The sequence below is a fragment of the Oncorhynchus clarkii genome, unplaced genomic scaffold (assembly GCF_045791955.1).
Source record: "Oncorhynchus clarkii lewisi isolate Uvic-CL-2024 unplaced genomic scaffold, UVic_Ocla_1.0 unplaced_contig_9910_pilon_pilon, whole genome shotgun sequence".
Classification (NCBI taxonomy): Eukaryota; Metazoa; Chordata; class Actinopteri; order Salmoniformes; family Salmonidae; genus Oncorhynchus; species Oncorhynchus clarkii.
The window spans coordinates 12,634-37,500 of record NW_027258028.1 but is presented as its reverse complement, the minus strand read 5'-3'; the positions used below and the strand labels follow the sequence as shown (position 1 = coordinate 37,500).

Sequence of the window (24,867 nt, the reverse complement as noted above, 5' to 3'; positions counted from 1 at the left end):
GCTCAGGACCTCTACCTAGTGTCTTCCTGTCCCAACACAGCCCTGGAGGTAACACACACACACACACACACACGGACGGACGGACACTAGGGTTAAATATTCTCCCTGTTTTTTTTACAAATGCTCCTTCCAGAGAATAAATCCCTTTTCTCCTGGGTAACTCTGTATTTAATGCCCAAACAGGAAGTGTCAAACACATTAAAACCTCTACAGGATCGGTGGGTCCCCCCCCCTGTGGGGCGGTTGAGCTAACGTAGGCTAATGCGATTAGCATGAGGTTGAGCTAACGTAGGCTAATGCGATTAGCATGAGGTTGTAAGTAACAAGAACATTTCCCAGGACATAGACATATCTGATATGGGCAGAAAGCTTAAATTATTGTTAATCTAACTGCGCTGTCCAATTTCCAGTAGATATTACAGTGAAATAATACCATGCTATTGTTTAAGAGTGCACAGTTATGAACTTGAAAATGTATCAATAAACCAATTAGGCACATTTGGTATTGATACAGAATTTTGAACAGAAATGCAATGGTTCATTGGATCAGTCTAAAACCTTTCACATACACGGCTTCCATCTAGTGGCCAAAATCTAAATTGCACCTGGACCGGAATAATACATGATGGCCTTTCTCTTACATTTCAACGATGATGGTACAAACAACAACAAAAAATAATGTTTATTTATTTGTGTTATCTTTTACCAGATCTAATGTGTCATAATCTCCTACATTAATTTTACATTTCCACAAACTTCAAAGTGTTTCCTTTTCAAATGGTATCAAGAATATGCAGATGCTCGTTTTCAGGTCCTGCGCTACAGACAGTCAGATGCTTGATTCAGGTCTTGAGCTACAGACAGTCAGATGCTTGATTCAGGTCCTGAGCTACAGACAGTCAGATGCTTGATTCAGGTCCTGAGCTACAGACAGTCAGATCCTTGATTCAGGTCCTGAGCTACAGACAGTCAGATGCTTGATTCAGGTCCTGAGCTACAGACAGTCAGATCCTTGATTCAGGTCCTGAGCTACAGACACGATGCTTGATTCAGGTCCTGAGCTACAGACAGTCAGATGCTTGATTCAGGTCCTGAGCTACAGACAGTCAGATGCTTGATTCAGGTCCTGAGCTACAGACAGTCAGATGCTTGATTCAGGTCCTGAGCTACAGACAGTCAGATCCTTGATTCAGGTCCTGAGCTACAGACAGTCAGATGCTTGATTCAGGTCCTGAGCTACAGACAGTTAGATGCTTGATTCAGGTCCTGAGCTACAGACAGTCAGATCCTTGATTCAGGTCCTGAGCTACAGACAGTCAGTCAGATGCTTGATTCAGGTCCTGAGCTACAGACAGTCAGATGCTTGATTCAGGTCCTGAGCTACAGACAGTCAGTCAGATGCTTGATTCAGGTCCTGAGCTACAGACAGTCAGATGCTTGATTCAGGTCCTGAGCTACAGACAGTCAGATGCTTGATTCAGGTCCTGAGCTACAGACAGTCAGATGCTTGATTCAGGTCCTGAGCTACAGACAGTCAGATGCTTGATTCAGGTCCTGAGCTACAGACAGTCAGATGCTTGATTCAGGTCCTGAGCTACAGACAGTCAGATGCTTGATTCAGGTCCTGAGCTACAGACAGTCAGTCAGATGCTTGATTCAGGTCCTGAGCTACAGACAGTCAGATCCTTGATTCAGGTCCTGAGCTACAGACAGTCAGATGCTTGATTCAGGTCCTGAGCTACAGACAGTCAGATGCTTGATTCAGGTCCTGAGCTACAGACACGATGCTTGATTCAGGTCCTGAGCTACAGACAGTCAGATGCTTGATTCAGGTCCTGAGCTACAGACAGTCAGATGCTTGATTCAGGTCCTGAGCTACAGACAGTCAGATGCTTGATTCAGGTCCTGAGCTACAGACAGTCAGATGCTTGATTCAGGTCCTGAGCTACAGACAGTCAGATGCTTGATTCAGGTCCTGAGCTACAGACAGTCAGATGCTTGAATCAGGTCCTGAGCTACAGACAGTCAGATGCTTGATTCAGGTCCTGAGCTACAGACAGTCAGATGCTTGATTCAGGTCCTGAGCTACAGACAGTCAGATGCTTGATTCAGGTCCTGAGCTACAGACAGTCAGATGCTTGATTCAGGTCCTGAGCTACAGACAGTCAGATGCTTGATTCAGGTCCTGAGCTACAGACAGTCAGATGCTTGTTTCAGGTCCTGAGCTACAGACAGTCAGGTCCTGAGCTACAGACAGTCAGATCCTTGATTCAGGTCCTGAGCTACAGACAGTCAGATGCTTGATTCAGGTCCTGAGCTACAGACAGTCAGATTTGGGTCATTTTAGGTTGAAAATGAAAGGGGGGGGGGGGGGAAACAGGCGGATTTGTCTGGATTTGATCAGAGTTTTGATCGGCATCAAAACTCGAGCCTGATCCTACCTGATCCTGCCTGATTCTGCCTGATTCTACCTGATCCTACCTGATCCTACCTGATTCTACCTGATCCTGTCTGATCCTACCTGATCCTACCTGATCCTGCCTGATCCAACCTGATCCTACCTGATCCTGCCTGATCCTGCCTGATCCTACCTGATCCTACCTGATCCTGCCTGATCCTGCCTGATCCTGCCTGATCCTACCTGATCCTGCCTGATCCAGCCTGATCCTACCTGATGAGTTAGAGGCTTATTATGCATGACTACCGAGTGGCGCAGCGGTCTAAGGCACTGCATCTTAGTGTAAGAGGCGTCACTACAGTCCCTGGTTAGATTCCAGGCTGTATCACAGCGGTCTAAGGCACTGCATCTCAGTGTAATAGGCGTCACTACAGTCCCTGGTTCGATTCCAGGCTGTATCACAGCGGTCTAAGGCACTGCATCTCAGTGTAATAGGCGTCACTACAGTCCCTGGTTCGATTCCAGGCTGTATCACAGCGGTCTAAGGCACTGCATCTCAGTGTAATAGGCGTCACTACAGTCCCTGGTTCGAATCTAGGCTGTATCACATCCGGCTGTGATTGGGAGGCCCATAGGGCGGCGCACAATTGGCCCAGACACACACACACAGACACAAACAGATTGGTGCTGGTCATTGGGACAGTGCTCTGATGCTGGTCTGATAACATTAGATGAGGAGGGACCTGCAGCATTGGGACAGTGCTCTGATGCTGGTCATTGGGACAGTGCTCTGATGCTGGTCATTGGGACAGTGCTCTGATGCTGGTCATTGGGACAGTGCTCTGATGCCGGTCATTGGGGCAGTGCTATGATGCTGGTCATTGGGGCAGTGCTATGATGCTGGTCATTGGGACAGTGCTCTGATGCTGGTCATTGGGACAGTGCTCTGATGCTGGTCATTGGGACAGTGCTCTGATGCTGGTCTGATAACACTGTGTGTATTAGATGAGGAGGGACCTGCAGCATTGGGACAGTGCTCTGATGCTGGTCATTGGGACAGTGCTCTGATGCTGGTCATTGGGACAGTGCTCTGATGCTGGTCATTGGGACAGTGCTCTGATGCTGGTCTGATAACACTGTGTGTATTAGATGAGGAGGGACCTGCAGCATTGGGACAGTGCTCTGATGCTGGTCTGATAACTCTGTGTGTATTAGATGAGGAGGGACCTGCAGCATTGGGACAGTGCTCTGATGCTGGTCATTGGGACAGTGCACTGATGCCGGTCATTGGGACAGTGCTCTGATGCCGGTCATTGGGACAGTGCTATGATGCTGGTCATTGGGACAGTGCTCTGATGCTGGTCATTGGGACAGTGCTCTGTTGCTGGTCTGATAACTCTGTGTGTATTAGATGAGGAGGGACCTGCAGCATTGGGACAGTGCTCTGATGCTGGTCATTGGGACAGTGCTCTGATGCTGGTCATTGGGACAGTGCTCTGATGCTGGTCATTGGGACAGTGCTCTGATGCTGGTCATTGGGACAGTGCTCTGATGCTGGTCTGATAACACTGTGTGTATTAGATGAGGAGGGACCTGCAGCATTGGGACAGTGCTCTGATGCTGGCTAAGAGACTGGCTGAGGACCAGATACCGTTCATATCGAAGGAGTACGCTGTTCAACTGGAGTTCATGTAAGATACACACACACACACACACACAATTTATTTTAGTTTCATGGTCTAGTGTTTGATGTCTCTCTCTCTCTGTCTTTGTCTCTCTGTCTTTGTCTCTCTCTCTGCCTTTGTCTCTCTCTCTGCCTCTCTCTTTGTCTCTCTCTCTCTCTCTCTCTCTCTCTTTGTCTCGCTCTGTCTCTCTCTCTCTGTCTCTCTCTCTTTGTCTCTCTCTCTCTCTCTCTTTGTCTCTCTCTCTGCCTCTCTCTTTGTCTCTCTCTTTGTCTCTCTCTGTCTCTCTCTCTCTCTCTCTCTCTCTGTCTCTCTCTCTGTCTTTGTCTCTCTCTCTGCCTCTCTCTTTGTCTCTCTCTGTCTGTCTCTCTCTCTCTCTTTCTCTCTCTCTCTCTTTGTCTCTCTCTTTGTCTCTCTCTGTCTCTCTCTCTCTCTCTCTTTGTTTCTCTCTCTGCCTCTCTCTTTGTCTCTCTCTTTGTCTCTCTCTGTCTCTCTCTCTCTCTCTCTCTCTCTCTCTCTCTCTCTGTCTCTCTCTCTGTCTTTGTCTCTCTCTCTGCCTCTCTCTTTGTCTCTCTCTGTCTGTCTCTCTCTCTCTCTTTCTCTCTCTCTCTCTTTGTCTCTCTCTTTGTCTCTCTCTGTCTCTCTCTCTCTCTCTCTTTGTTTCTCTTTGTCTCTCTCTCTCTCTTTGTCTCTCTCTCTGCCTCTCTCTTTGTCTCTCTCTCTCTTTGTCTATCTCTCTCTCCGTCTCTCTCTCTGTCTCTCTCTCTCTCTCTCTCTCTGTCTCTCTCTCTGTCTCTCTCTCTCTCTCTCTGTCTCTCTCTCTCTCTCTCTGTCTCTCTCTCTCTCTCTCTCTCTCTCTCTCTCTCTCTCTCTCTTTCTCTCTCTGTAGAGGAGACTATGTGAATGCCCTGTCTCACTATGAGAAAGGTATGACCCACAACAACAAGGCAAGTCACCACTTTGTGTCGTGGTTTTGTTTTTCCATACAAGCTTTTATTTTCTGTAATTAAGGGGTTAAAAAACCTCCTACCCTCTTACCTTTCCTCCTTTTTACACCTGTGTGTGTGTGTGTGTGTGTGTGTGTGTGTGTGTGTGTGTGTGTGTGTGTGTGTGTGTGTGTGTGTGTGTGTGTGTGTGTGTGTGTGTGTGTGTGTGTGTGTGTGTGTGTGTGTGTGTGTGTGTGTGTGTGTGGGGTTCCAGGAGCATGATGAGGCATGTCAGGGGGGTGTGGCCAGGATGTCAATCAGGATGGGTGACATCAGAAGAGGCGCGGCCCAGGCCATCTCTCACCCGAGCAGAGGCCTTAAGAAAGACTGTGGGGTTATACTGGAGAACATGAAGGTATCAATCTCTACCTCTATCTCTCTCTGTTTCTATCTGTCCTGAAGGTGTCACTCTCTACCTCTATCTCTCTCTGTTTCTATCTGTCCTGAAGGTGTCACTCTCTACCTCTAGCTCTCTCTATTTCTATCTGTCCTGAAGGTATCACTCTCTACCTCTATCTCTGTTTCTATCTGTCCTGAAGGTATCACTCTCTATCTCTCTCTGTTTCTATCTGTCCTGAAGGTATCACTCTCTACCTCTATCTCTCTCTGTTTCTATCTGTCCTGAAGGTATCACTCTCTACCTCTAGCTCTCTCTATTTCTATCTGTCCTGAAGGTGTCACTCTCTACCTCTACCTCTATCTCTATTTCTATCTGTCCTGAAGGTATCACTCTCTACCTCTATCTCTCTCTGTTTCTATCTGTCCTGAAGAAATACTGTGGGGTTATACTGGAGAACATGAAGGTTTCACTCTCTACCTATATCTCTCTCTGTTTCTATCTGTCCTGAAGGTGTCACTCTCTACCTATATCTCTCTCTATTTCTATCTGTCCTGAAGGTATCACTCTCTACCTCTATCTCTGTTTCTATCTGTCCTGAAGGTATCACTCTCTACCTCTATCTCTGTTTCTATCTGTCCTGAAGGTATCACTCTCTACCTCTATCTCTCTCTATTTCTATCTGTCCTGAAGGTATCAGTCTCTACCTCTATCTCCCTCTATTTCTATCTTTCCTGAAAGACTGTGGAGTTATACTGGAGAACATGCAGGTATCACTCTCTATCTCTACCTCTATCTGTTTCTATCTGTCCTGAAGGTGTCACTCTCTACCTCTATCTCTCTCTGTTTCTATCTGTCCTGAAGAAAGACTATGGAGTTATACTGGAGAACATGCAGGTATCACTCTCTACCTCTATCTCTCTCTATTTCTATCTGTCCTGAAGGTATCACTCTCTACCTCTATCTATATTTCTATCTATCCTGAAGGTATCACTCTCTACCTCTATCTCTCTCTGTTTCTATCTGTCCTGAAGAAAGACTGTGGAGTCATACTGGAGAACATGCAGGTATCACTCTCTACCTCTATCTCTCTCTATTTCTATCTGTCCTGAAGGTATCACTCTCTACCTCTATCTCTCTCTATTTCTATCTGTCCTGAAGGTATCACTCTCTACCTCTATCTCTCTCTATTTCTATCTGTCAGAAGAGACAGTAGTAATTCACTCTGTCTGTATCAGAAGAGACAGTAGTAATTCTCCATCTCTGTCTGTATCAGAAGAGACAGTAGTAATTATCCATCTCTGTCTGTATCAGAAGAGACAGTAGTAATTCTCTCTGTCTGTGTTGTATCAGAAGAGACAGTAGTAATTCTCTCTGTCTGTATCAGAAGAGACAGTAGTAATTCTCTCTGTCTGTATCAGAAGGGACAGTAGTAATTCTCCCTCTCTGTCTGTATCAGAAGAGACAGTAGTAATTCTCTCTGTCTGTGTTGTATCAGAAGAGACAGTAGTAATTCTCTCTGTCTGTATCAGAAGAGACAGTAGTAATTCTCTCTGTCTGTGTTGTATCAGAAGAGACAGTAGTAATTCTCTCTGTCTGTATCAGAAGAGACAGTAGTAATTCTCTCTGTCTGTATCAGAAGAGACAGTAGTAATTCTCTCTGTCTGTATCAGAAGAGACAGTAGTAATTCTCTCTGTCTGTATCAGAAGAGACAGTAGTAATTCTCTCTGTCTGTATCAGAAGAGACAGTAGTAATTCTCTCTGTCTGTATCAGAAGGGACAGTAGTAATTATCCCTCTCTGTCTGTGTTGTATCAGAAGAGACAGTAATAATTCTCCCTCTCTGTCTGTATCAGAAGAGACAGTAGTAATTCTCCCTCTCTGTCTGTATCAGAAGAGACAGTAGTAATTCTCCCTCTCTGTCTGTATCAGAAGAGACAGTAGTAATTCTCCCTCTCTGTCTGTATCAGAAGAGACAGTAGTAATTCTCCCTCTCTGTCTGTATCAGAAGAGACAGTAGTAATTCTCCCTCTCTGTCTGTATCAGAAGAGACAGTAGTAATTATCTCGGTCTGTGTTGTGTTTCTACAGCAGTTCTCTGAAGCAGCCCAGCTGTATGAGAAGGGGCAGTACTATGACAAGGCTGCCTCAGTCTACATACGCTGCAAGAACTGGTGAGAGACACACACACACACACACACACACACACACACACACACACAGAAAAACACATACTGTAATATTTTCGGCCAACGTCTCTCTCTCTCTCTCTCAGGTCTAAAGTAGGAGAGTTACTTCCTCAGGTCTCCTCTCCTAAGATCCACCTGCAGTACGCCAAGGCCAAGGAGGTGGACGGCAAGTAGGTACAACCTCCATGGTTTAAGGAGGCAGTGTGAGGGATAATATTATGGTTTAAGGGGGCAGTGTGAGGGACTGGGATAATATTATGGTTTAAGGAGGCAGTGTGAGGGATAATATTATGGTTTAAGGAGGCAGTGTGAGGGATAATATTATGGTTTAAGGAGTCAGTGTGAGGGACTGGGATAATATTATGGTTTAAGGAGGCAGTGTGAGGGACTGGGATAATATTATGGTTTAAGGAGGCAGTGTGAGGGATAATATTATGGTTTAAGGAGGCAGTGTGAGGGACTGGGATAATATTATGGTTTAAGGAGGCAGTGTGAGGGATAATATTATGGTTTAAGGAGACAGTGTGAGGGATAATATTATGGTTTAAGGAGACAGTGTGAGGGATAATATTGTGGTTTAAGGAGGCAGTGTGAGGGACTGGGATAATATTGTGGTTTAAGGAGGCAGTGTGAGGGATAATATTATGGTTTAAGGAGGCAGTGTGAGGGATAATATTATGGTTTAAGGAGGAAGTGTGAGGGACTGGGATAATATTATGGTTTAAGGAGTCAGTGTGAGGGACTGGGATTATATTATGGTTTAAGGAGTCAGTGTGAGGGATAATATTATGGTTTAAGGAGGCAGTGTGAGGGACTGGGATAATATTATGGTTTAAGGAGTCAGTGTGAGGGATAATATTATGGTTTAAGGAGGCAGTGTGAGGGACTGGGATAATATTATGGTTTAAGGAGGCAGTGTGAGGGATAATATTATGGTTTAAGGAGACAGTGTGAGGGATAATATGATGGTTTAAGGAGGCAGTGTGAGGGATAATATGGTTTAAGGAGACAGTGTGAGGGATAATATTATGGTTTAAGGAGGCAGTGTGAGGGATAATATTATGATTTAAGGAGGCAGTGTGAGGGATAATATTATGGTTTAAGGAGGCAGTGTGAGGGATAATATTATGGTTTAAGGAGACAGTGTGAGGGACTGGGATAATATTATGGTTTAAGGAGGCAGTGTGAGGGACTGGGATAATATTATGGTTTAAGGAGTCAGTGTGAGGGATAATATTATGGTTTAAGGAGGCAGTGTGAGGGACTGGGATAATATCATGGTTTAAGGAGACAGTGTGAGGGACTGGGATAATATTATGGTTTAAGGAGTCAGTGTGAGGGATAATATTATGGTTTAAGGAGGCAGTGTGAGGGACTGGGATAATATCATGGTTTAAGGAGACAGTGTGAGGGACTGGGATAATATTATGGTTTAAGGAGACAGTGTGAGGGACTGGGATAATATTATGGTTTAAGGAGGCAGTGTGAGGGATAATATTATGGTTTAAGGAGTCAGTGTGAGGGATAATATTATGGTTTAAGGAGGCAGTGTGAGGGATAATATTATGGTTTAAGGAGGCAGTGTGAGGGATAATATTATGGTTTAAGGAGACAGTGTGAGGGACTGGGATAATATTATGGTTTAAGGAGTCAGTTTGAGGGATAATATTATGGTTTAAGGAGGCAGTGTGAGGGATAATATTATGGTTTAAGGAGGCAGTGTGAGGGACTGGGATAATATTATGGTTTAAGGAGGCAGTGTGAGGGATAATATTATGGTTTAAGGAGGCAGTGTGAGGGACTGGGATAATATTATGGTTTAAGGAGCCAGTGTGAGGGATAATATTATGGTTTAAGGAGGCAGTGTGAGGGATAATATTATGGTTTAAGGAGGCAGTGTGAGGGATAATATTTTGGTTTAAGCAGGCAGTGTGAGGGATAATATTATGGTTTAAGGAGTTAGTGTGAGGGATAATATTTTGGTTTAAGGAGGCAGTGTGAGGGACCTGGATAATATTATGGTTTAAGGAGGCAGTGTGAGGGATAATATTATGGTTTAAGTAGACAGTGTGAGGGACTGGGATAATATTATGGTTTAAGGAGTCAGTGTGAGGGATAATATTATGGTTTAAGGAGGCAGTGTGAGGGATAATATTATGGTTTAAGGAGTCAGTGTGAGGGATAATATTATGGTTTAAGGAGGCAGTGTGAGGGACTGGGATAATATTATGGTTTAAGGAGCCAGTGTGAGGGATAATATTATGGTTTAAGGAGGCAGTGTGAGGGATAATATTATGGTTTAAGGAGGCAGTGTGAGGGATAATATTATGGTTTAAGGAGTCAGTGTGAGGGATAATATTATGGTTTAAGGAGGCAGTGTGATGGACTGGGATAATATTATGGTTTAAGGAGTCAGTGTGAGGGATAATGTTATGGTTTAAGGAGACAGTGTGAGGGATAATATTATGGTTTAAGGAGCCAGTGTGAGGGATAATATTATGGTTTAAGGAGTCAGTGTGAGGGATAATATTATGGTTTAAGGAGGCAGTGTGAGGGACTGGGATAATATTATGGTTTAAGGAGGCAGTGTGAGGGATAACATTATGGTTTAAGGAGGCAGTGTGAGGGACTGGGATAATATTATGGTTTAAGGAGGCAGTGTGAGGGATTATATTATGGTTTAAGGAGACAGTGTGAGGGATAATATTATGGTTTAAGGAGGCAGTGTGAGGGACTGGGATAATATTATGGTTTAAGGAGGCAGTGTGAGGGATAATATTATGGTTTAAGGAGTAAGTGAGGGATAATATTATGGTTTAAGGAGTCAGTGTGAGGGATAATATTGTGGTTTAAGGAGGCAGTGTGAGGGATAATATTATGGTTTAAGGAGGCAGTGTGAGGGATAATATTATGGTTTAAGGAGACAGTGTGAGGGACTGGGATAATATTATGGTTTAAGGAGACAGTGTGAGGGATAATATTATGGTTTAAGGAGGCAGTGTGAGGGACTGGGATAATATTATGGTTTAAGGAGCCAGTGTGAGGGACTGAGATAATATTATGGTTTAAGGAGTCAGTGTGAGGGATAATATTATGGTTTAAGGAGGCAGTGTGAGGGACTGGGATAATATTATGGTTTAAGGAGCCAGTGTGAGGGACTGAGATAATATTATGGTTTAAGGAGTCAGTGTGAGGGATAATATTATGGTTTAAGGAGCCAGTGTGAGGGATTATATTATGGTTTAAGGAGGCAGTGTGAGGGATAATATTATGGTTTAAGGAGGCAGTGTGAGGGACTGGGATAATATTATGGTTTAAGGAGGCAGTGTGAGGGACTGGGATAATATTATGGTTTAAGGAGGCAGTGTGAGGGATTATATTATGGTTTAAGGAGGCAGTGTGAGGGACTGGGATAATATTATGGTTTAAGGAGGCAGTGTGAGGGATAATATTGTGGTTTAAGGAGACAGTGTGAGGGACTGGGATAATATTATGGTTTAAGGAGTCAGTGTGAGGGATAATATTATGGTTTAAGGAGTCAGTGTGAGGGATAATATTATGGTTTAAGGAGGCAGTGTGAGGGATAATATTATGGTTTAAGGAGTCAGTGTGAGGGACTGGGATAATATTATGGTTTAAGGAGACAGTGTGAGGGATAATATTATGGTTTAAGGAGCCAGTGTGAGGGATAATATTATGGTTTAAGGAGACAGTGTGAGGGATAATATTGTGGTTTAAGGAGGCAGTGTGAGGGACTGGGATAATATTATGGTTTAAGGAGGCAGTGTGAGGGATAATATTATGGTTTAAGGAGTCAGTGTGAGGGATAATATTATGGTTTAAGGAGTCAGTGTGAGGGATAATATTGTGGTTTAAGGAGGCAGTGTGAGGGATAATATTATGGTTTAAGGAGGCAGTGTGAGGGATAATATTATGGTTTAAGGAGGCAGTGTGAGGGACTGGGATAATATTATGGTTTAAGGAGCCAGTGTGAGGGATAATATTATGGTTTAAGGAGGCAGTGTGAGGGATAATATTATGGTTTAAGGAGGCAGTGTGAGGGATAATATTATGGTTTAAGGAGTCAGTGTGAGGGATAATATTATGGTTTAAGGAGGCAGTGTGAGGGATAATATTATGGTTTAAGGAGGCAGTGTGAGGGATAATATTTTGGTTTAAGCAGGCAGTGTGAGGGATAATATTATGGTTTAAGGAGTTAGTGTGAGGGATAATATTTTGGTTTAAGGAGGCAGTGTGAGGGACCTGGATAATATTATGGTTTAAGGAGGCAGTGTGAGGGATAATATTATGGTTTAAGTAGACAGTGTGAGGGACTGGGATAATATTATGGTTTAAGGAGTCAGTGTGAGGGATAATATTATGGTTTAAGGAGGCAGTGTGAGGGATAATATTATGGTTTAAGGAGTCAGTGTGAGGGATAATATTATGGTTTAAGGAGGCAGTGTGAGGGACTGGGATAATATTATGGTTTAAGGAGCCAGTGTGAGGGATAATATTATGGTTTAAGGAGGCAGTGTGAGGGATAATATTATGGTTTAAGGAGGCAGTGTGAGGGATAATATTATGGTTTAAGGAGTCAGTGTGAGGGATAATATTATGGTTTAAGGAGGCAGTGTGATGGACTGGGATAATATTATGGTTTAAGGAGTCAGTGTGAGGGATAATGTTATGGTTTAAGGAGACAGTGTGAGGGATAATATTATGGTTTAAGGAGCCAGTGTGAGGGATAATATTATGGTTTAAGGAGACAGTGTGAGGGATAATATTATGGTTTAAGGAGGCAGTGTGAGGGACTGGGATAATATTATGGTTTAAGGAGGCAGTGTGAGGGATAACATTATGGTTTAAGGAGGCAGTGTGAGGGACTGGGATAATATTATGGTTTAAGGAGGCAGTGTGAGGGATTATATTATGGTTTAAGGAGACAGTGTGAGGGATAATATTATGGTTTAAGGAGGCAGTGTGAGGGACTGGGATAATATTATGGTTTAAGGAGGCAGTGTGAGGGATAATATTATGGTTTAAGGAGTAAGTGAGGGATAATATTATGGTTTAAGGAGTCAGTGTGAGGGATAATATTGTGGTTTAAGGAGGCAGTGTGAGGGATAATATTATGGTTTAAGGAGGCAGTGTGAGGGATAATGTTATGGTTTAAGGAGACAGTGTGAGGGACTGGGATAATATTATGGTTTAAGGAGACAGTGTGAGGGATAATATTATGGTTTAAGGAGGCAGTGTGAGGGACTGGGATAATATTATGGTTTAAGGAGCCAGTGTGAGGGACTGAGATAATATTATGGTTTAAGGAGTCAGTGTGAGGGATAATATTATGGTTTAAGGAGGCAGTGTGAGGGACTGGGATAATATTATGGTTTAAGGAGCCAGTGTGAGGGACTGAGATAATATTATGGTTTAAGGAGTCAGTGTGAGGGATAATATTATGGTTTAAGGAGCCAGTGTGAGGGATTATATTATGGTTTAAGGAGGCAGTGTGAGGGATAATATTATGGTTTAAGGAGGCAGTGTGAGGGACTGGGATAATATTATGGTTTAAGGAGGCAGTGTGAGGGACTGGGATAATATTATGGTTTAAGGAGACAGTGTGAGGGATAATATTATGGTTTAAGGAGGCAGTGTGAGGGACTGGGATAATATTATGGTTTAAGGAGCCAGTGTGAGGGACTGAGATAATATTATGGTTTAAGGAGTCAGTGTGAGGGATAATATTATGGTTTAAGGAGGCAGTGTGAGGGACTGGGATAATATTATGGTTTAAGGAGCCAGTGTGAGGGACTGAGATAATATTATGGTTTAAGGAGTCAGTGTGAGGGATAATATTATGGTTTAAGGAGCCAGTGTGAGGGATTATATTATGGTTTAAGGAGGCAGTGTGAGGGATAATATTATGGTTTAAGGAGGCAGTGTGAGGGACTGGGATAATATTATGGTTTAAGGAGGCAGTGTGAGGGACTGGGATAATATTATGGTTTAAGGAGGCAGTGTGAGGGATTATATTATGGTTTAAGGAGGCAGTGTGAGGGACTGGGATAATATTATGGTTTAAGGAGGCAGTGTGAGGGATAATATTGTGGTTTAAGGAGACAGTGTGAGGGACTGGGATAATATTATGGTTTAAGGAGTCAGTGTGAGGGATAATATTATGGTTTAAGGAGTCAGTGTGAGGGATAATATTATGGTTTAAGGAGGCAGTGTGAGGGATAATATTATGGTTTAAGGAGTCAGTGTGAGGGACTGGGATAATATTATGGTTTAAGGAGACAGTGTGAGGGATAATATTATGGTTTAAGGAGCCAGTGTGAGGGATAATATTATGGTTTAAGGAGACAGTGTGAGGGATAATATTGTGGTTTAAGGAGGCAGTGTGAGGGACTGGGATAATATTATGGTTTAAGGAGGCAGTGTGAGGGATAATATTATGGTTTAAGGAGTCAGTGTGAGGGATAATATTATGGTTTAAGGAGTCAGTGTGAGGGATAATATTGTGGTTTAAGGAGGCAGTGTGAGGGATAATATTATGGTTTAAGGAGGCAGTGTGAGGGATAATATTATGGTTTAAGGAGGCAGTGTGAGGGACTGGGATAATATTATGGTTTAAGGAGCCAGTGTGAGGGATAATATTATGGTTTAAGGAGGCAGTGTGAGGGATAATATTATGGTTTAAGGAGGCAGTGTGAGGGATAATATTATGGTTTAAGGAGTCAGTGTGAGGGATAATATTATGGTTTAAGGAGGCAGTGTGAGGGATAATATTATGGTTTAAGGAGGCAGTGTGAGGGATAATATTTTGGTTTAAGCAGGCAGTGTGAGGGATAATATTATGGTTTAAGGAGTTAGTGTGAGGGATAATATTTTGGTTTAAGGAGGCAGTGTGAGGGACCTGGATAATATTATGGTTTAAGGAGGCAGTGTGAGGGATAATATTATGGTTTAAGTAGACAGTGTGAGGGACTGGGATAATATTATGGTTTAAGGAGTCAGTGTGAGGGATAATATTATGGTTTAAGGAGGCAGTGTGAGGGATAATATTATGGTTTAAGGAGTCAGTGTGAGGGATAATATTATGGTTTAAGGAGGCAGTGTGAGGGACTGGGATAATATTATGGTTTAAGGAGCCAGTGTGAGGGATAATATTATGGTTTAAGGAGGCAGTGTGAGGGATAATATTATGGTTTAAGGAGGCAGTGTGAGGGATAATATTATGGTTTAAGGAGTCAGTGTGAGGGATAATATTATGGTTTAAGGAGGCAGTGTGATGGACTGGGATAATATTATGGTTTAAGGAGTCAGTGTGAGGGATAATGTTATGGTTTAAGGAGACAGTGTGAGGGATAATATTATGGTTTAAGGAGCCAGTGTGAGGGATAATATTATGGTTTAAGGAGACAGTGTGAGGGATAATATTATGGTTTAAGGAGGCAGTGTGAGGGACTGGGATAATATTATGGTTTAAGGAGGCAGTGTGAGGGATAACATTATGGTTTAAGGAGGCAGTGTGAGGGACTGGGATAATATTATGGTTTAAGGAGGCAGTGTGAGGGATTATATTATGGTTTAAGGAGACAGTGTGAGGGATAATATTATGGTTTAAGGAGGCAGTGTGAGGGACTGGGATAATATTATGGTTTAAGGAGGCAGTGTGAGGGATAATATTATGGTTTAAGGAGTAAGTGAGGGATAATATTATGGTTTAAGGAGTCAGTGTGAGGGATAATATTGTGGTTTAAGGAGGCAGTGTGAGGGATAATATTATGGTTTAAGGAGGCAGTGTGAGGGATAATGTTATGGTTTAAGGAGACAGTGTGAGGGACTGGGATAATATTATGGTTTAAGGAGACAGTGTGAGGGATAATATTATGGTTTAAGGAGGCAGTGTGAGGGACTGGGATAATATTATGGTTTAAGGAGCCAGTGTGAGGGACTGAGATAATATTATGGTTTAAGGAGTCAGTGTGAGGGATAATATTATGGTTTAAGGAGGCAGTGTGAGGGACTGGGATAATATTATGGTTTAAGGAGCCAGTGTGAGGGACTGAGATAATATTATGGTTTAAGGAGTCAGTGTGAGGGATAATATTATGGTTTAAGGAGCCAGTGTGAGGGATTATATTATGGTTTAAGGAGGCAGTGTGAGGGATAATATTATGGTTTAAGGAGGCAGTGTGAGGGACTGGGATAATATTATGGTTTAAGGAGGCAGTGTGAGGGACTGGGATAATATTATGGTTTAAGGAGGCAGTGTGAGGGATTATATTATGGTTTAAGGAGGCAGTGTGAGGGACTGGGATAATATTATGGTTTAAGGAGGCAGTGTGAGGGATAATATTGTGGTTTAAGGAGACAGTGTGAGGGACTGGGATAATATTATGGTTTAAGGAGTCAGTGTGAGGGATAATATTATGGTTTAAGGAGTCAGTGTGAGGGATAATATTATGGTTTAAGGAGGCAGTGTGAGGGATAATATTATGGTTTAAGGAGTCAGTGTGAGGGACTGGGATAATATTATGGTTTAAGGAGGCAGTGTGAGGGATAATATTATGGTTTAAGGAGGCAGTGTGAGGGATAATATTATGGTTTAAGGAGTCAGTGTGAGGGATAATATTATGGTTTAAGGAGACAGTGTGAGGGATAATATTATGGTTTAAGGAGCCAGTGTGAGGGATAATATTATGGTTTAAGGAGACAGTGTGAGGGATAATATTGTGGTTTAAGGAGGCAGTGTGAGGGACTGGGATAATATTATGGTTTAAGGAGGCAGTGTGAGGGATAATATTATGGTTTAAGGAGTCAGTGTGAGGGATAATATTATGGTTTAAGGAGTCAGTGTGAGGGATAATATTGTGGTTTAAGGAGGCAGTGTGAGGGATAATATTATGGTTTAAGGAGGCAGTGTGAGGGATAATATTATGGTTTAAGGAGTCAGTGTGAGGGACTGGGATAATATTATGGTTTAAGGAGACAGTGTGAGGGATAATATTATGGTTTAAGGAGTCAGTGTGAGGGACTGAGATACTATTATGGTTTAAGGAGGCAGTGTGAGGGATAATATTATGGTTTAAGGAGGCAGTGTGAGGGACTAGGATAATATTATGGTTTAAGGAGGCAGTGTGAGGGACTGAGATAATATTATGGTTTAAGGAGTCAGTGTGAGGGATAATATTATGGTTTAAGGAGCCAGTGTGAGGGATTATATTATGGTTTAAGGAGGCAGTGTGAGGGATAATATTATGGTTTAAGGAGGCCGTTTGGGGGACTGGGATAATTGTATGGTTTAAGGAGGCCATGTGGGGGACTGGGATAATATTATGGTTTAAGGAGGCAGTGTGAGGGTTAATATTATGGTTTAAGGAGGCAGTGTGAGGGACCTGGATAATATTATGGTTTAAGGAGGCAGTGTGAGGGATAATATTATGGTTTAAGGAGACAGTGTGAGGGTTAATATTATGGTTTAAGGAGGCAGTGTGAGGGTTAATATTATGGTTTAAGGAGGCAGTGTGAGGGTTAATATTGTGGTTTAAGGAGGCAGTGTGAGGGATAATATTATGGTTTAAGGAGGCAGTGTGAGGGATAATATTATGGTTTAAGGAGGCAGTGTGAGGGACTGGGATAATATTATGGTTTAAGGAGGCAGTGTGAGGGATAATATTATGGTTTAAGGAGTCAGTGTGAGGGATACTATTATGGTTTAAGGAGGCAGTGTGAGGGATAATATTATGGTTTAAGGAGTCAGTGTGAGGGATAATATTATGGTTTAAGGAGGCAGTGTGAGGGATAATATTATGGTTTAAGGAGACAGTGTGAGGGACTGGGATAATATTATGGTTTAAGGAGTCAGTGTGAGGGATAATATTATGGTTTAAGGAGTCAGTGTGAGGGATAATATTATGGTTTAAGGAGTCAGTGTGAGGGATAATATTATGGTTTAAGGAGGCAGTGTGAGGGATAATATTATGGTTTAAGGAGGCAGTGTGAGGGACTGGGATAATATTATGGTTTAAGGAGGCAGTGTGAGGGATAATATTATGGTTTAAGGAGACAGTGTGAGAGATAATATTATGGTTTAAGGAGCCAGTGTGAGGGACTGGGATAATATTGTGGTTTAAGGAGGCAGTGTGAGGGACTGGGATAATATTATGGTTTAAGGAGGCAGTGTGAGGGATAATATTATGATTTAAGGAGGCAGTGTGAGGGATAATATTATGGTTTAAGGAGGCAGTGTGAGGGATAATATTATGGTTTAAGGAGACAGTGTGAGGGACTGGGATAATATTATGGTTTAAGGAGGCAGTGTGAGGGACTGGGATAATATTATGGTTTAAGGAGTCAGTGTGAGGGATAATATTATGGTTTAAGGAGGCAGTGTGAGGGACTGGGATAATATCATGGTTTAAGGAGACAGTGTGAGGGACTGGGATAATATTATGGTTTAAGGAGTCAGTGTGAGGGTTAATATTATGGTTTAAGGAGGCAGTGTGAGGGACCTGGATAATACTATGGTTTAAGGAGGCAGTGTGAGGGATAATATTATGGTTTAAGGAGACAGTGTGAGGGTTAATATTATGGTTTAAGGAGGCAGTGTGAGGGTTAATAGTATGGTTTAAGGAGGCAGTGTGAGGGATAATATTGTGGTTTAAGGAGGCAGTGTGAGGGATAATATTATGGTTTGAGGCAGTGTGAGGGATAATATTATGGTTTAAGGAGGCAGTGTGAGGGACTGGGATAATATTATGGTTTAAGGAGGCAGTGTGAGGGATAACATTATGGTTTAAGGAGGCAGTGTGAGGGATAATATTATGGTTTAAGGAGTCAGTGTGAGGGATAATATTATGGTTTAAGGAGGCAGTGTGAGGGATAATATTATGGTTTAAGGAGGCAGTGTGAGGGACTGGGATAATATTATGGTTTAAGGAGGCAGTGTGAGGGATAATATTATGGTTTAAGGAGACAGTGTGAGAGATAATATTATGGTTTAAGGAGCCAGTGTGAGGGACTGGGATAATATTGTGGTTTAAGGAGGCAGTGTGAGGGACTGGGATAATATTATGGTTTAAGGAGGCAGTGTGAGGGATAATATTATGATTTAAGGAGGCAGTGTGAGGGATAATATTATGGTTTAAGGAGGCAGTGTGAGGGATAATATTATGGTTTAAGGAGACAGTGTGAGGGACTGGGATAATATTATGGTTTAAGGAGGCAGTGTGAGGGACTGGGATAATATTATGGTTTAAGGAGTCAGTGTGAGGGATAATATTATGGTTTAAGGAGGCAGTGTGAGGGACTGGGATAATATCATGGTTTAAGGAGACAGTGTGAGGGACTGGGATAATATTATGGTTTAAGGAGTCAGTGTGAGGGATAATATTATGGTTTAAGGAGTCAGTGTGAGGGACTGGGATAATATCATGGTTTAAGGAGACAGTGTGAGGGACTGGGATAATATTATGGTTTAAGGAGACAGTGTGAGGGACTGGGATAATATTATGGTTTAAGGAGGCAGTGTGAGGGATAATATTATGGTTTAAGGAGTCAGTGTGAGGGATAATATTATGGTTTAAGGAGGCAGTGTGAGGGATAATATTATGGTTTAAGGAGGCAGTGTGAGGGATAATATTATGGTTTAAGGAGACAGTGTGAGGGACTGGGATAATATTATGGTTTAAGGAGTCAGTTTGAGGGATAATATTATGGTTTAAGGAGGCAGTGTGAGGGATAATTTTATGGTTTAAGGAGGCAGTGTGAGGGACTGGGATAATAATATGGTTTAAGGAGGCAGTGTGAGGGATAATATTATGGTTTAAGGAGTCAGTGTGAGGGACTGGGATAACATTATGGTTTAAGGAGGCAGTGTGAGGGACTGGGATAATATTATGGTTTAAGGAGGCAGTGTGAGGGATAATATTATGGTTTAAGGAGGCAGTGTGAGGGACTGGGATAATATTATGGTTTAAGGAGGCAGTGTGAGGGATAATATTTTGGTTTAAGGAGGCAGTGTGAGGGATAATACTATGGTTTAAGGAGGCAGTGTGAGGGACCTGGATAATATTATGGTTTAAGGAGGCAGTGTGAGGGATAATATTATGGTTAAGGAGACAGTGTGAGGGACTGGGATAATATTATGGTTTAAGGAGTCAGTGTGAGGGATAATATTATGGTTTAAGGAGGCAGTGTGAGGGATAATATTATGGTTTAAGGAGTCAGTGTGAGGGATAATATTATGGTTTAAGGAGTCAGTGTAAGGGATAATATTATGGTTTAAGGAGACAGTGTGAGGGACTGGGATAATATTATGGTTTAAGGAGCCAGTGTGAGGGATAATATTATGGTTTAAGGAGGCAGTGTGAGGGATAATATTATGGTTTAAGGAGGCAGTGTGAGGGATAATATTATGGTTTAAGGAGGCAGTGTGATGGACTGGGATAATATTATGGTTTAAGGAGTCATTGTGAGGGATAATATTATGGTTTAAGGATACAGTGTGAGGGATAATGTTATGGTTTAAGGAGCCGGTGTGAGGGATAATATTATGGTTTAAGGAGACAGTGTGAGGGATAATATTATGGTTTAAGGAGGCAGTGTGAGGGACTGGGATAATTGTATGGTTTAAGGAGGCCATGTGGGGGACTGGGATAAAATTATGGTTTAAGGAGGCAGTGTGAGGGATAATATTATGGTTTAAGGAGGCAGTGTGAGGGACCTGGATAATATTATGGTTTAAGGAGGCAGTGTGAGGGATAATATTATGGTTTAAGGAGTCAGTGTGAGGGATAATATTATGGTTTAAGGAGGCAGTGTGAGGGATAATATTATGGTTTAAGGAGGCAGTGTGAGGGATAATATTATGGTTTAAGGAGACAGTGTGAGGGACTGGGATAATATTATGGTTTAAGGAGTCAGTTTGAGGGATAATATTATGGTTTAAGGAGGCAGTGTGAGGGATAATATTATGGTTTAAGGAGGCAGTGTGAGGGACTGGGATAATAATATGGTTTAAGGAGGCAGTGTGAGGGATAATATTATGGTTTAAGGAGTCAGTGTGAGGGACTGGGATAACATTATGGTTTAAGGAGGCAGTGTGAGGGACTGGGATAATATTATGGTTTAAGGAGGCAGTGTGAGGGATAATATTATGGTTTAAGGAGGCAGTGTGAGGGACTGGGATAATATTATGGTTTAAGGAGGCAGTGTGAGGGATAATATTTTGGTTTAAGGAGGCAGTGTGAGGGATAATATTATGGTTTAAGGAGGCAGTGTGAGGGACCTGGATAATATTATGGTTTAAGGAGGCAGTGTGAGGGATAATATTATGGTTTAAGGAGACAGTGTGAGGGACTGGGATAATATTATGGTTTAAGGAGTCAGTGTGAGGGATAATATTATGGTTTAAGGAGGCAGTGTGAGGGATAATATTATGGTTTAAGGAGTCAGTGTGAGGGATAATATTATGGTTTAAGGAGTCAGTGTAAGGGATAATATTATGGTTTAAGGAGACAGTGTGAGGGACTGGGATAATATTATGGTTTAAGGAGCCAGTGTGAGGGATAATATTATGGTTTAAGGAGGCAGTGTGAGGGATAATATTATGGTTTAAGGAGGCAGTGTGAGGGATAATATTATGGTTTAAGGAGGCAGTGTGATGGACTGGGATAATATTATGGTTTAAGGAGTCATTGTGAGGGATAATATTATGGTTTAAGGAGACAGTGTGAGGGATAATATTATGGTTTAAGGAGGCAGTGTGAGGGATAATATTATGGTTTAAGGAGGCAGTGTGAGGGATAATATTATGGTTCAAGGAGACAGTGTGAGGGACTGGGATAATATTATGGTTTAAGGAGTCAGTTTGAGGGATAATATTATGGTTTAAGGAGGCAGTGTGAGGGATAATATTATGGTTTAAGGAGGCAGTGTGAGGGACTGGGATAATAATATGGTTTAAGGAGGCAGTGTGAGGGATAATATTATGGTTTAAGGAGTCAGTGTGAGGGACTGGGATAACATTATGGTTTAAGGAGGCAGTGTGAGGGACTGGGATAATATTATGGTTTAAGGAGGCAGTGTGAGGGATAATATTATGGTTTAAGGAGGCAGTGTGAGGGACTGGGATAATATTATGGTTTAAGGAGGCAGTGTGAGGGATAATATTTTGGTTTAAGGAGGCAGTGTGAGGGATAATATTATGGTTTAAGGAGGCAGTGTGAGGGACCTGGATAATATTATGGTTTAAGGAGGCAGTGTGAGGGATAATATTATGGTTTAAGGAGACAGTGTGAGGGACTGGGATAATATTATGGTTTAAGGAGTCAGTGTGAGGGATAATATTATGGTTTAAGGAGGCAGTGTGAGGGATAATATTATGGTTTAAGGAGTCAGTGTGAGGGATAATATTATGGTTTAAGGAGTCAGTGTAAGGGATAATATTATGGTTTAAGGAGGCAGTGTGAGGGACTGGGATAATATTATGGTTTAAGGAGCCAGTGTGAGGGATAATATTATGGTTTAAGGAGGCAGTGTGAGGGATAATATTATGGTTTAAGGAGGCAGTGTGAGGGATAATATTATGGTTTAAGGAGGCAGTGTGATGGACTGGGATAATATTATGGTTTAAGGAGTCATTGTGAGGGATAATATTATGGTTTAAGGAGACAGTGTGAGGGATAATATTATGGTTTAAGGAGCCGGTGTGAGGGATAATATTATGGTTTAAGGAGTCAGTGTGAGGGATAATATTATGGTTTAAGGAGGCAGTGTGAGGGACTGGGATAATTGTATGGTTTAAGGAGGCCATGTGGGGGACTGGGATAAAATTATGGTTTAAGGAGGCAGTGTGAGGGATAATATTATGGTTTAAGGAGGCAGTGTGAGGGACCTGGATAATATTATGGTTTAAGGAGGCAGTGTGAGGGATAATATTATGGTTTAAGGAGACAGTGTGAGGGTTAATATTATGGTTTAAGGAGGCAGTGTGAGGGTTAATATTATTGTTTAAGGAGGCAGTGTGAGGGATAATAGTGTGGTTTAAGGAGGCAGTGTGAGGGATAATATTATGTTTTAAGGAGGCAGTGTGAGGGATAATATTATGGTTTAAGGAGACAGTGTGAGGGACTGGGATAATATTATGGTTTAAGGAGGCAGTGTGAGGGATAATATTATGGTTTAAGGAGGTGTGAGGGATACTATTATGGTTTAAGGAGGCAGTGTGAGGGATAATATTATGGTTTAAGGAGTCAGTGTGAGGGATAATATTATGGTTTAAGGAGGCAGTGTGAGGGATAATATTATGGTTTAATGAGACAGTGTGAGGGACTGGGATAATATTATGGTTTAAGGAGTCAGTGTGAGGGATAATATTATGAGGGATAATATTATGGTTTAAGGAGTCAGTGTGTTAATATGGTTTAAGGAGGCAGTGTGAGGGATAATATTATGGTTTAAGGAGGCAGTGTGAGGGACTGGGATAATATTATGGTTTAAGGAGGCAGTGTGAGGGATAATATTATGGTTTAAGGAGGCAGTGTGAGGGATAATATTATGGTTTAAGGAGGCAGTGTGAGGGACTGGGATAATATTATGGTTTAAGGAGGCAGTGTGAGGGATTATATTATGGTTTAAGGAGGCAGTGTGAGGGACTGGGATAATTTTATGGTTTTAGGAGTCAGTGTGAGGGATAATATTATGGTTTAAGGAGGCAGTGTGAGGGATAATATTATGGTTTAAGGAGCCAGTGTGAGGGACTGGGATAATATTATGGTTTAAGGAGACAGTGTTGAGGGATAATATTATGGTTTAAGGAGCCAGTGTGAGGGACTGGGATAATATTATGGTTTAAGGAGTCAGTGTGAGGGATAATATTATGGTTTAAGGAGGCAGTGTGAGGGATAATATTCATGGTTTAAGGAGACAGTGATTGACTGGGATAATATTATGGTTTAAGGAGTCAGTGTGAGGGATAATATTATGGTTTAAGGAGGCAGTGTGAGGGACTGGGATAATATTATGGTTTAAGGAGGCAGTGTGAGGGATAATATTATGGTTTAAGGAGGCAGTGTGAGGGATAATATTATGGTTTAAGGAGGCAGTGTGAGGGATAATATTATGGTTTAAGGAGGCAGTGTGAGGGATAATATTATGGTTTAAGGAGGCAGTGTCAGGGACTGGGATAATATTATGGTTTAAGGAGGCAGTGTGAGGGACTGGGATAATTTATGGTTTAAGGAGGCAGTGTGAGGGATAATATTATGGTTTAAGGAGGCAGTGTGAGGGATAATATTATGGTTTAAGGAAACAGTGTGAGGGATAATATTATGGTTTAAGGAGAGAGTGTGAGGGACTGGGATAATATTATGGTTTCAGGAGGCAGTGTGGGGGATTATATTATGGTTTAAGGAGGCAGTGTGAGGGATAATATTATGGTTTAAGGAGGCAGTGTGAGGGATAATATTATGGTTTAAGGAGGCAGTGTGAGGGACTGGGATAATATTATGGTTTAAGGAGACAGTGTGATGGACTGGGATAATATTATGGTTTAAGGAGGCAGTGTGAGGGACTGGGATAATATTATGGTTTAAGGAGGCAGTGTGAGGGATAATTTTATGGTTTAAGGAGGCAGTGTGAGGGATTATATTATGGTTTAAGGAGCCAGTGTGAGGGACTGGGATAATATCATGGTTTAAGGAGACAATGTGACTGACTGGGATAATATTATGGTTTAAGGAGACAGTGTGATGGACTGGGATAATATTATGGTTTAAGGAGTCAGTGTGAGGGACGGGGATAATATTATGGTTTAAGGAGGCAGTGTGAGGGATAATATTATGGTTTAAGGAGCCAGTGTGACGGACTGGGATAATATTATGGTTTAAGGAGTCAGTGTGAGGGATACTATTATGGTTTAAGGAGGAAGTGTGAGGGACTGGGATAATGTCATGGTTTAAGGAGACAATGTGAGGGACTGGGATAATATTATGGTTTAAGGAGACAGTGTGATGGACTGGGATAATATTATGGTTTAAGGAGTCAGTGTGAGGGACTGGGATAATATTATGGTTTAAGGAGGCAGTGTGAGGGATTATATTATGGTTTAAGGAGGCAGTGTGAGGGATTATATTTTGGTTTAAGGAGCCAGTGTGAGGGACTGGGATAATATCATGGTTTAAGGAGACAATGTAAGGGACTGGGATAATATCATGGTTTAAGGAGACAATGTAAGGAACTGGGATAATATTATGGTTTAAGGAGGC

General features: G+C 41.9%; 1 protein-coding gene across 1 annotated transcript in view; it reads left to right on the top strand.

Annotated features, from left to right (window-relative positions):
* Window positions 1-24,867, top strand: part of LOC139394574 (WD repeat-containing protein 19-like) — a 73,507-nt gene that overhangs the window by 36,986 nt on the left and 11,654 nt on the right. The window contains exons 20-25 of the mRNA XM_071142672.1: window positions 1-48; window positions 3,980-4,089; window positions 4,970-5,027; window positions 5,281-5,421; window positions 7,494-7,576; window positions 7,678-7,761. The exon at window positions 1-48 is cut by the window's left edge and continues 63 nt beyond it. Coding sequence (XP_070998773.1) covers window positions 1-48; window positions 3,980-4,089; window positions 4,970-5,027; window positions 5,281-5,421; window positions 7,494-7,576; window positions 7,678-7,761 — 524 coding nt within the window. The remainder of the gene's footprint in view (window positions 49-3,979; window positions 4,090-4,969; window positions 5,028-5,280; window positions 5,422-7,493; window positions 7,577-7,677; window positions 7,762-24,867) is intronic.